General features: G+C 40.4%; 1 protein-coding gene across 1 annotated transcript in view; it reads left to right on the top strand.

The window, feature by feature from the left end:
* The window catches only part of exoc4 (exocyst complex component 4), a 135195-nt gene that overhangs the window by 100089 nt on the left and 23080 nt on the right, over positions 1-12026 (top strand). Inside the window, exon 16 of the mRNA XM_037760049.1 lies at positions 1237-1415. Within this exon, the coding sequence (XP_037615977.1) occupies positions 1237-1415 (179 nt within the window). The remainder of the gene's footprint in view (positions 1-1236; positions 1416-12026) is intronic.

The following is a 12026-nucleotide window of genomic DNA, read 5'->3' as shown; positions in this document are numbered from 1 at the left end:
AGGGAACACTGGAGCTCATCGGAGCGGAATAGTAAAGTAAATAAATAAATTGGTTATGTGGCCAAAGAAAGTCAATCTGTTGTGTGTGTGTGCATTCCCTCCCTCTCTCTCACGCTCCCTTTCTCAAACACACGCACACACTACGAGAGCTCAGAGATAGCAAGGGGTAGACAATAAGGCTGTTTGATTTGAGAGCCGTAGATGTTTTCATCACTATGAAAGGGGGATTAGCTTCTGCACGACTGACAACCCGTTGCGTTAATAAAGCCTCATTAATAAACTACACATGCCTTTGTGCGAGTGAGACAATATGTGTTTGTGTGTCTCCCGTTTGTTGTTCAAAGGATCTTGATCTTGCGGGCATCCTGTTGACTCTGGAGTCCGGTCCACATGCCATTTGTTTGCTGCACTGTGGCGTTGAGATTTAGTTTTTCAGCCTCCACGTCTTTCTTGCCAGTCACCAAAGTCAACTGTCCTTCCAAAAACCACAAGCTCTTGTAAATATAGCAAAAAAGGGGGGTTTGATCTCTACGTCTTTGTTTTTCCACCCCTGTAAATCTCTGCCGTCTGTTTGTCTTCCGCTTCTAAATGTTCTCCATCCCCTGTTGTTTTTCTCTCTCACCGACTGTTTCTCTACCAGCAACTCCCTCCTTTTAAAGTGTCTCTTAACACTGTGTCCGACTTTCTCGTGTCCTTATCTTCCATCTTCCATCTCTCTCTTTATCTGTCTTGTTTCTATTTACCTACTTTGGACATTTGTGCATCACTTATTCAGTCCCCACATCACTGTGCGTATAAGCATGGGATTATCATAACACTTTGACCCTCTTCAAATAAACACACGCTGTATAAACACACTTTATGAATAGATGAACACATATGTTTTCACATCCGTTCCATTCAGCAATCCATTATGTTTTATTTTATGAAAATTGGCTTCTATTATAGCGTTTATGTAAGCCACTCACTGCCTCTGCAGAGCACACATTTTTGAGTCCAACCAGCAAAACCAATAACTGGTGATTTTCTGAAAACTTAATACTGTCGACTGATTATAGGGTTTTTCATGGCCGTGCCTCTTAGTCATCAGACATTTGTTCTATCACAGTCATTTTTGATAAAGTGTGTTCGCTGTTTGAGTGATGGTCAAATAATGTTTTTCTTTGCCAACAACATATTGTGTGTATCCTTCTAAGCACACAAACTCTTACATGCCACACTCTCTGCATCGTTCAGGGCGGCTTTCGCTAAGGAGTCGGAGGTGCTGACTGGGAACCTGGGAGACAAGTTGATCCCCCAGAATGAGATCCTGCGGGACGTCAGCGACCTGAAGGCTCTGGCCAACCTTCACGAGAGCATGGAGTGGCTCGCCGGTCGCCTCAAGGCGTTCTTCACCATCCTGCCTCACGCCTCCAGTAAGTAATGGAAGCATCATTTGGGATGGGGAAGTAGTTTACACTTTTTTTTTTTTTTTACATCATTGCCAACTCATGCCTAAGGACCAGGTTATGCTAGAAAATAACCAGTCGGTAAAACAGGTTGTCCTTGTCGGAGGGCGAAAGCTGTTCCAAATGACCACACTTGAGGGCAGGGGCAAGAGTCGTCCCTCATAAAGAAGGGCGAGACACGATAATTGTTTAAATATGAGAATAACGACACACACTTTCAGATAATCTCTCCTGGAAGGCATTCATAGTGTTGCACTTGGTAAACACAAAAATTGAAAAAAGAGACCTTGCGAGAGAAGTTCAAACCCTGCATACTTGACACAGCTGGAAAATCACTGCATGAAATGGGGGTGAATGTTGGGATTGTCGGTTTCAGAAATTTACAGAAATTGTCGCAGTTTTTAGCCAATTCTGACGTTTGAAAGGTGTCGGGGGAACAAGCAGTTCTGATGAAGTATACTTAACACTCCCGCTGACTTCTTTGTCATATGCCTCATTGCCACAGCACTCAACTTGCTCATTTTTGGTTTTCCATTGACAAAAGTTGTGGATGATACCTGGTACTTATTTTGGTACCACCTCTGTCGAGGTTCCAAGCGAGCTGAGCCAACACTTGAAGGTGGAGTTAAAACACTGCAGACCACAGAAAATCATCACCAGAATCCTCACTTGTGCGTAGGGGAGTAAATCACAAGTCTCATGATGATACAATATGATATTGATTCTTTGGACAACGATGCAATATTTGCTGTTATCACAAAGTCTGCCACGATACGATTTTGATTTGATTCAATTCAGGGGCCTGCGATCAATCTGAGACAATATTTCATATATATGTAACACTCATCAGTTACATTCATATCAACTCACAAAAAGCAACTAAAATATGATTTAACAATTTTATTACTGGGCTCTTCCAGACATTTAAATGAACAATCTATTCTTTTAATAAAAAATATATATAAAAAGTGGGAATATCAATATAAAGAGTGTACCTTAAAGATGATATGTATCAATATTTTCACTTTGCATCAATGATGTTGGATCGTTGATCATTGAATTGATATGTCGATCCAGATCAATGTATCGTTACACCCCAGTCGTGCGATACGGTGTCCCGTGTCCTGCACAAACCTGCCATCTTTACTTAGCCAAGCTACTGTCAATAGCGACCGTGGTCTATTGACCAGGTGCAGACGTTCCTCTGTTTGGTTGCCCATAAAAGGATCCAGTGAGAGATGATGTCAGTTTCATGCGGCGTCTCTATGACGATCAGCTAAGAATCCCGCCTACACAGACGTGATACTATCTGCAGTGGAAGACAAAATTTAGAAATGTACCAGATACCAAAAGTGAATCAAGTCGAGTGTGTTACCCAGTGCTATTGTAATCAAACTCTTAATTTAATCACCTCATCGCCTTCTCTCCTAGTTCTCTTGGCAAACAAAACAAACACATTTGAGGTCTCATACTTCTTTACATACCAAAAAAAACCTTTTCCTTCCAACTAGATATCTCTAAAGCTGTTACTCCGTTGACGAAATTAAATTAAGCAAAACTTTGTGATATTTTTGACACAAACTTTGACACATGCAGTAAATTGTGCGTCTACACCCGGCACGCTGACGCCAACGCAGACATCTGTTGCTGTAAAACTGATTATTGTCTTTGACTTTGACACACGAGTTGTGCTTGTCGGATGGTTGCAATTGCACCAAAAATTTGATTATCCTTCCCGTCATTCTCTTTCCTCAGTTTCTTGTTTTTTTCCGATTTGGCTGCCAAAGATATTACTAGTCAGGAAAATACTGAGTTTGTGTTTTTCACATCACATCTAGCTGAATTCAGGAGTATTATGTTTTAGTGGAGCTTAAAGCCTGGAAGCACCTCCACGGGGACAGGCCTCTGAGGCGCCATAAATCCTCTTCTGACTGGTATATTACAGTATATAGCAATATTACATCATGCACATTTTTTCCAGGAGACGTTGCTGCTAGTCTCTCCGGTCATTAAGCAGTTATTGATCAGAATACGCTGCAGATTAAAAACATTGTCTGGATGCTTTATGGAGGGTCACAGTCAGGGGTAGATGAAGTTTTCTCATCCTTAGCTGCAGCACTTTTGTAGCAACACTTCTTCTTACCTGTGCCTCATTAAGTTCCTGTTTGAGTGTGTTATCACACACTCATTACCTTCTCCACTGGAGTTGTCAAAGAGCACTTTACACACACACACACTAACACACACACTCATTATCTCGGCTCTGCCTCTGCGAGTGTGTGCGCATAAATGCCTAATCAGGACCCTCAAAAGCATTTCATACGTTCCCTGCTCACTCATCACTTTTGTATCATTAATCACTGATCAAAATGAGGTGTCTGTGTATGTGTGTGTTTCTCCATCTACTAATCACTAACAGTAATGTTTTTATCCTCATTATCGCATGTTTAATCTCTCGATAAAGCTTTCAGCATCTTGTAATATTCTTCTCCAAGTCCATATCTTTCTTATTAACATCATATGAGAGCAATCAGGGAGCTGTTACTCCCATTAATTACAGTACAGTAGGGCCAGGTTTGTTTTAGTACTGTAAACTGGTAGTAGCAGTCTCTTATTTTGTAATTTTTAATCATTAAAACTAGGGTATAAAAAGCTTTTCCTCCAAAGTCTTACAACATAAACAGATGTCAGACTTCATTTCTTTCAGTCATGTTTATTTAATGTGTTGTTTATGCCATTCTAATAATCTCATTCAATATTGAACATATTTAAAAATGCCATCAAGCTGAATTTCTAGAGTTGGATCGATCTTGACAAGATGATGCTCTTGAAGATTCTGTTTTTCTTCACTCCAATATCAGAGGACTATTATTAATTAATAGTATTTGGATATTTAACATCTATTTTGGTTTTATTTGTTATTGATAAGCTTTATATAATACGCTGGATTCAGTTTCAACGCATTAAAATCTGCAGTAACCACCTTATTTAATTATAAAATATGTGTAATGTGTTGTTTATGTCATTCTAATAAGCTCATTTAATATTTAACGTATGTAAAAATGTCATCAGGCTGAGTTTCTAGAGTTGGAGGAGTAATATGTTATCGATCTTGACAAGAAGATGCTCTTGAAGATTCTGTTTTCTTATTCAAATGTCAGAGTACTATTATATTTATTTAGCATTTAGACATTTGACATCTATTTTGTTTTTATTTGTTATTGATAAGCTTTATATACAGCTCTGGATTCAGTTTCAACGCATCAAAACCTGCAGTAATCGCCGCATTTGATTATAAAATATATGTAGATGTTTATTTAATGTGTTGTTTATGTCATTCTAATAAGCTCATTTAATATTTAACATGTTTCAGCTGAGTTTCTAGAGTTGGACGGGTAATATGTTATCAATCTTGACAAGATGACGCTCTTGAAGATTCTGTTTTTCTTGCTGAAATGTCAGAGTACTGTTGCATTTAGATATTTAAAATCCACTTTGTTTTTATTTGTTATTAATAAGCTTTATATAAAGGGCTGGATTCAGTTTCAATACATCAAAGTAGGGCTGCAACTAACGATTATTCTCATTATCGATTAATGGACTAGTTGTTTGGTCTATAAAATGTCAGAAAATGGTGAATAATGGTGATAAGTGTTTCCCAAAGCCGAAATATGACGTCCTCAAATGTCTTGTTTTGTCCACAACTCAAAGATATTCAGTTTACTGTCACAGAGGAGTAAAGAAACCAGACAATATTCACATTTAGGAAGCTGGAATCACAGAATTCTGACTATTTTTTTCTTAGAAGTGAGTCAAACCGATAAATCGATTATCAAAATAGTTGGTGATTCATTTAATAGTTGACAACTAATCGATTCATTGTCGCAGCTCCACTTCAAAACCTGCAGTAATCGCCGCATTTCATTATAAAATACATCGTCACCTATTCATGCAGCCCTTTCATTCCCCTCTGTAGTTATTGTGTTACAGTACTTTGGAGAAACTCACTGCAGTATCTTGGTCCTCTGGCAGAGCTCTGGTAAATTATGCACCTTTCCTAGAGGGATAGAGAGAGGGCTTATCAGCGATGGTCACAACTCTCTAGCGTCAGACCTCTGATTGCTCATTGAACTCGCACTATTTTTGCCGTCGCCTATCGCAACTTTTTCTTTCACACATAAAATAATTAAATGAGAATTTTTCAGATATTCTTATTTGGGCTTGACTTTGCCGCTATCTCTTTTTAAACTGTTCCCTTTCCCTCTCACTCCGACGCCAGCTTCCTTCGTTTATTCATAGATAAGAATTCAATAAAAGTACGGGAAGGGACGTGACATAATTATCATTAATTCTGGCGGGTGGCACTAATGGGAAGGATAGGGCAGTCACTTATCATGCTGGGACAGCCTCCGTATTGTTCATTATTTAGTGTTTGCCGAGCTGATGACGGACTACGTGTGTGCTGGTACGGGTGTTAGTGTGTGTGCGTGCGTGCCAGTGTGTGTGTGTGTACATAAGCATGCACTGTGTAAGATGGGACAAGGGTACGGCAGGGAAAAAGGACCCCACCTTATCTCATCCTCCACCCCCCCGCCTCACGTCTATGCCTCTCCAAATTGGATTTTATATTACAGAAGCAGTCAGGTATGAACAACTCATTTTCCTCTCCCTCTTTTTGCTTTTTCTTTTTCTTTCATTCCTCTTTCTGTCTTTCTTGCTTCATTCTTTCTTTGTATTTCTTTCTTTCTGTCTTGGTATTTCTTTCCTTTTTTCCCCTTCCTTCCTTCTCTCCTTCCTTGTGTGAACATTGTTTCTTTCTTTTCTTGGAGTGGTAGGGTCTGGTAGATTCTGTCCACGGCTGGGTAATCTCTTCAGTGGACGTTTGGTTTGGTCACCTTCCTGTGTGATTGAATCCTTCTGGATGTGTAGTTACACACATTGTTATGCACTGAAGTATAAAAAATACATTTAAGTTTGTGTTCACATGCAGTTTTGTGTGTGTGTGTGTGTGCTGGTAATGAGGATTGTGTGTGTGTGTGTGTGTATGCAGACAGACCAGTGATGGTGATTTGCCGTGAAGGTGGCCACAGAAAGGGTTTTATCACCCATCTGGTCGCAGCGCTGGACTTCTAATCCACTCTGACAATATTTACCCGACAGCACTCACACACACACACACACACACACATAGACGCCTGAGGGGCAATGTCAGCATGCATTTTTTGTTGTTGACTGCTGTGTGTGTGTTTATATGAATTTTAGACATTTTTAATAATATTTGCCGGTGTGTCTGGTAGCCTTGTTGGATCTTTGTGTACTGAACACGGACCTGCAAACAGGAGAGCATGAAGAGCTGTCTGAGTGGACAGTCTTTTTTGCTGCCGACCAACACTTAAAGGGGATAGTTCGGGTGTTTTGAAGTTGGGTTGTATGAGGTAGTTGTCCATAGTCAGTATATTACCAACAGTAGATGACGGTCGGCACGCCCCCAGCTCGGAGAAGCAGACAGGAGTTACCTCACGGAGGCGAAGCAATGTACTGCTGTGGACGGGGTCGGCCCAGAACGTATTTTAGCCCATCTAAAAAAGTCAATATCAGTTAAAGTGTACGCTGTATTTAGAATATTTTCAGCGGTTTACCTTGACGTGAGACAGCTATACAGTCACTGTTTCAGAGGGGGAACTGAAGTCGTTATCTATGCTCACAGTTATACACAGTAATTTTACCACGCAGAACACGGGAGTTGCTGGTGTACCGTTGCCTCATTCGGTTAGTTTGATTGCCTCATTGTATGACTTTGGTTAGTTAGAATTCACCAAAGTCAAACAATAGCACAAACAAACTAACCGATCGAGGCAGCGGTAGACCAGCAACCCCTGTGTTCTGCGAGGTAAAATTACAGTTTTTTTCAATGGAGTCTGGTAGCTTTGGCGAGAGCATAAAAGGATACAACTGCTTTAGTTCCCAGTCGAAAAGGGCTGTCTGACAGCAAGGTAAACTGTTGAAAATGCTCTAAAAATAGCGTACACTTAAACTTTTATTGATTTTTTTTCAGGTGGGCCTTTCTTTTAGATAACTAAAATACGTTTTGCTGCCGACCTACTGTATCTACTGTAGGTTATACACTGACTATGGATAAGTACCTCATACAACCCCACTTCAACTATCCCTTTAAATGTGCAAAATGTGTGTGTCCATGTCTGAGGCCTGACCATCATGAGATAGAAACAGGCCTCTAATCTATGCTACAGGGTTTCTGGACAATAACCATGTGTTCTCCTTGTGGGAATAAGTTCATTCTCTCTTCAGTGATTGCTCTGCTGCAAGCGGAGGGCTTATGGAATAAAAACCTTGACTATGGTGAGTGTAGGTCTTCCCCTTTAGCGATGATTTTTTTTTTTCTTGACTCCATTTAACAAGGCAACTTGACTATGAACACATTCGTATTCACTGCAGAGGCCTGGGGGACGAGTTGCAGTGGGAGTCGATGGTGTTGTTTCTTGCGCAGTCGGAATATTGTCTTTTGTTTCATCCGTGTGGGTTTTATTACTGTTTCTGTCCAAAACGTTGAGCATGTGTTGATTCTCATTATAAGCAATTTGGGGTCTTCAGATATCAAAATCTGTCAGTCTCATTCTCAATTTCTCTCTCTCTCTCTCTGGACAGAAGTTCAGATCCCCGTGTGCGAATGTTCATCCTCTACCAGAGGCGGCAAAATAATTAATAACTCCCCTCTTCTCTTACTTAGTCATTTATGAATCATTCATCATTCCACCCCTGCAGGATGTCCTCTGCTTATCTCTCTCCATTTCTTTTTCATTCCTCTTTTCTGCTGAGAGATAGGGCGTGTTGTGCTTTTTTAAACAAAACAGATCATGATTAGTATCAAATGTTCGGCATCTGTATTTGTCAGTGCCACAGAAAATGTCAAGTCATTGTAGTCTTGTATCTTAATGTATTGTTTATCCCCCCGTAATGGCACACAGGTCAAAGATTGGGTTCGTGTTATTATGAACTGTCCGTGTATGTATGCGTCTGCGTAATAAGAATGTGAATTCCATCACTGATCTTCTCCCTTAATGTTTGCCACCCTCGTCTTCCGCAGATGGCAAGCAACAGACGTTTCTCTAAGATGGGATTCGAAAATAATTGGATAAGCACGACACACGCATACCTACACATGAGCGCATAAATAGATACACGACATGCACATACATATCCTCACATTTAATCAGCGGGAGAAAGAAAAAAAAGAAGAGGGCAAGAAAGTTGTCAGTCAGGACCAATGAGTCGTCTCCTTTCGCCCGTCTGTCCCTGACTCTAATGGTGCCCCCCATGCTGCGACGCCTCCCTCGCATCATCAAAGCAGCGCGGGCTGGAGGGGTGGGGGAGTGACGGGGCGACGGCAGGAATCGTGTGCGTCTTGTGTTTCTGTGTGTGTTTTTGGGCATGTGTGTGTGTGTTACACGAACACCCCCTGGAGAGACCTCCAGCAGTGTGTGCCACAGCGAGCCCTTTTTTTTTTTCCCTTTCTGCTGCCAAAGTGAGTGAGTGTAATGCACATGAGAGGAAACAGAAGCCTTCGAGTCACTTTCACACATTCGCCCCGTGTGCACGTACACACACTTTTGGAGGGAAAACACTCCCACAGGCAGAGCGAGTGAAATGCTTCTCGCTCTCTCACACACACACACACACACACACAACACAACCACAAGCTAAGAGAAGGAAAGAAACACACTGAGAGCAAAATGATCTTTATCAGACTAATATACTTGTGCCTTTTGTCAGGTGCTTTAAGTAAGACTTTATGGACCCGATTCGACTGTTATCAAGCCATTAAACGTGCGTTATCGCTCGCTATAAGCACCATAGGTGTGGGTCTATGTGGGCCTGCTGTGCCTACGACGTTGTAAAAGTGAAAGCGAAACTTAAAAGCAACACATTGTAATGCATAAAACTCAAGTTTCAAGTTTCTTTATTCGTCATATGCGCAACAAATTACAGCAAGCAGTCGTTGGCAATGAAAATCATGGGTCTCAGGTGTACCTTCAACAATGCTCATTAAAAATGTATATATGAAAGAGGAAAATCACACAAGTAAAAGCAAAATGAGAATCAAAGACTTAAAACAAAATGAAATGAGTAATGTAAATATTCATTTGTGTAGTATTTCAAATGGATAAAGCTGCATGAAACATTATGTTTTTATCACAAACAATCTTTAGTTTTAGGAAAAAACATTGTGTTGTGGCTTAAAAAACTATGTTTCAAAAGTGAAACTTAACACTTGTGAACACAAAGACAACTTGTTGGTTTCATATGGGATGTGTACCCTCTCACTCTTATCCATCGCCCGCCGATCTCCACTCCATACAGCGTCTCACTTCTTCTTTTGCTCCTGTCATAATTGCTACGGTTGCTTCAGTTCGCTTCGTTTATATTCCTTCTTTCGGTGATCGACCATGTGAATCAATGACAAAACCTACCATTGGGTGTAGCAGTGGTCTGACCCACATCTATGTAAGGGATAATATACAGTGAGCCGGTCATTGTTGCAAAAATAAACCCAAACAGGGCGATGCATGTGAAGCGAAGGGGTCCTGCATCGCCCTGAAGGGGTTTATTCCACAATGACCTGCTCGCTGTAAATAATCCAGTTTATTACACATCTACTTACTTAAGAAATCAATCATCTGACACAAAAACGGTCCTCCAGAGTCCGACATCAGAACTGCGCCCGTAGCAGCGGTCCGCTATAAAGAAATAACAGACCAGTAGAATGCCGTTATTGACCGATCAGAATTGAGTATTCAACAAAGCCTTGTAATAAGAGGCTTATAACCACCGATAACGTGCATTTAATGACCTGATAACAGTCTAATCGGCTGGACTTTTATCTATGTATAATCTGCTAGCTGCACCAAACACTCACTGTGACCGGTTGATGTTGTCTGCCAATAGACATCAATAAAGTCATATATCATCTAATGCTGCCTTCAGGTCACTCAGGTGCATAGGTAATATTCCTGTAATTGTGGCTTTCAGTTTGAGTGGCAGTATTGTGTTTCATTCTGTATCTTTTAATGATCTGATAAGATGACTGGGGAGAATAAACAGCATCCGCTAAATACAATCAAATGAGGTCTATTAATGTCATTATGCTCCGCTCCCTTGAGAAATCACTGTGGATTCTTTCTGTTAAGACCAATCTCGTTTGTTGTTCCTGTGGCTCATTGAGCTGGATTAATGTTGATATTGCCAACATAAAGATCTTATCCGTGGTGGTGGAGGAAGTCACTAGTGTAGATATCGTATGGATTTTATACACATTACTGACTGTTGATTGACTTTTTACTTTAAAAAAACCCAAACATACAACCAAGTCTGTTGAGTTAAGGCAGACTTACTTTTTGCTCTCACAGTGGTTTGATGTGAAATAGTCAGATGAGCAAAAATAAAGACTGATTATGAGCCTAAAATGTTAGCCACCCTACCTCCTAATTATCTCAGAGCTAACGGTGGTGGTTCCAGCTGTGGTAACAATGAAACTGATTAAAAAGAGGAAAGGAAGCCTCATAATTTGGGGTTTAATTACAACTTTGTGGAGCGAGAAGTGAGAGAGGACAGAACCTTTTTAATCTGAATTTCTTTTCTGTTTTTAGTTGATAATTGTTACAAAAATCAGTGATTTTTCGAAGTAAAGATTTCCTGACCACAACTTTCTGTTGAATTGAATAGCGCTTAACAGGTGGATGATGTTTTCATCAAACTTTGCTATATATATATATGAAGTCTGACTGTTTATTTGTTAGATTTAAACCAGATTTAAAGTCTTTCTGGGTCTTATATAAACTGCCTGTAGCTGCTGCAAATGACTGTGTCCTGCAGTGTCCTGTCACACGCAGCACACACATGTTATCAAGAGGTTTACTCAAGAAGACAGTTAGCAAGTAAGTTCATACATACAGCACTTCTACGTACACAGGCCCCACACTTTTAATAAGAAACACAATCTGCAGCCTTTATCTCTATATGTTAGACACACAGGCCGTAAGCGCAGCTCTCAGAGTGAGGTCGCATCACGGCCCCCGGGTGTGTTTGCTTTGTTGATTGGACGGCCGTGGCACATACCTCACTGCTGTTTGCCTAAACTAATGGTCTCTCCTCTTATCAGGGGTTAATTTAAGCTAACTGTAATGGGGACAGAAGAAGCACATATTCAGCAGCATGTTCAAAATGTGTGAACATGAGCACACACTAACATGAAATGGTGGCGAAGAATTCTTTGATTTAATGAGTATAATGGTTTCAAACAGTGTAGAAATACATGTACAGTAAGGGTTTGGAACTTTAGTTGGCCTTAGTGATGTTGGGGGATATGCAAAGTTATTCCCGTTTGAATTATATACAGTATATTGTACATAGATGAATGTCTCTTTCGTGAGTTGTCTCCAAGTTTGTTCGAGGTGCCAGGAGGTTTCATAACATCAGTTAGACGTTTGAAATGATTATATGATGTCAAATGTTCATACAACCCTTTTGCATTCACTTAATGTTTGGTCGATGTAATCAGCA

This window comes from Sebastes umbrosus, chromosome 23 (genome assembly GCF_015220745.1).
Source record: "Sebastes umbrosus isolate fSebUmb1 chromosome 23, fSebUmb1.pri, whole genome shotgun sequence".
NCBI classification, from domain to species: Eukaryota; Metazoa; Chordata; class Actinopteri; order Perciformes; family Sebastidae; genus Sebastes; species Sebastes umbrosus.
This window is presented reverse-complemented; position numbering and strand designations above follow the sequence as displayed.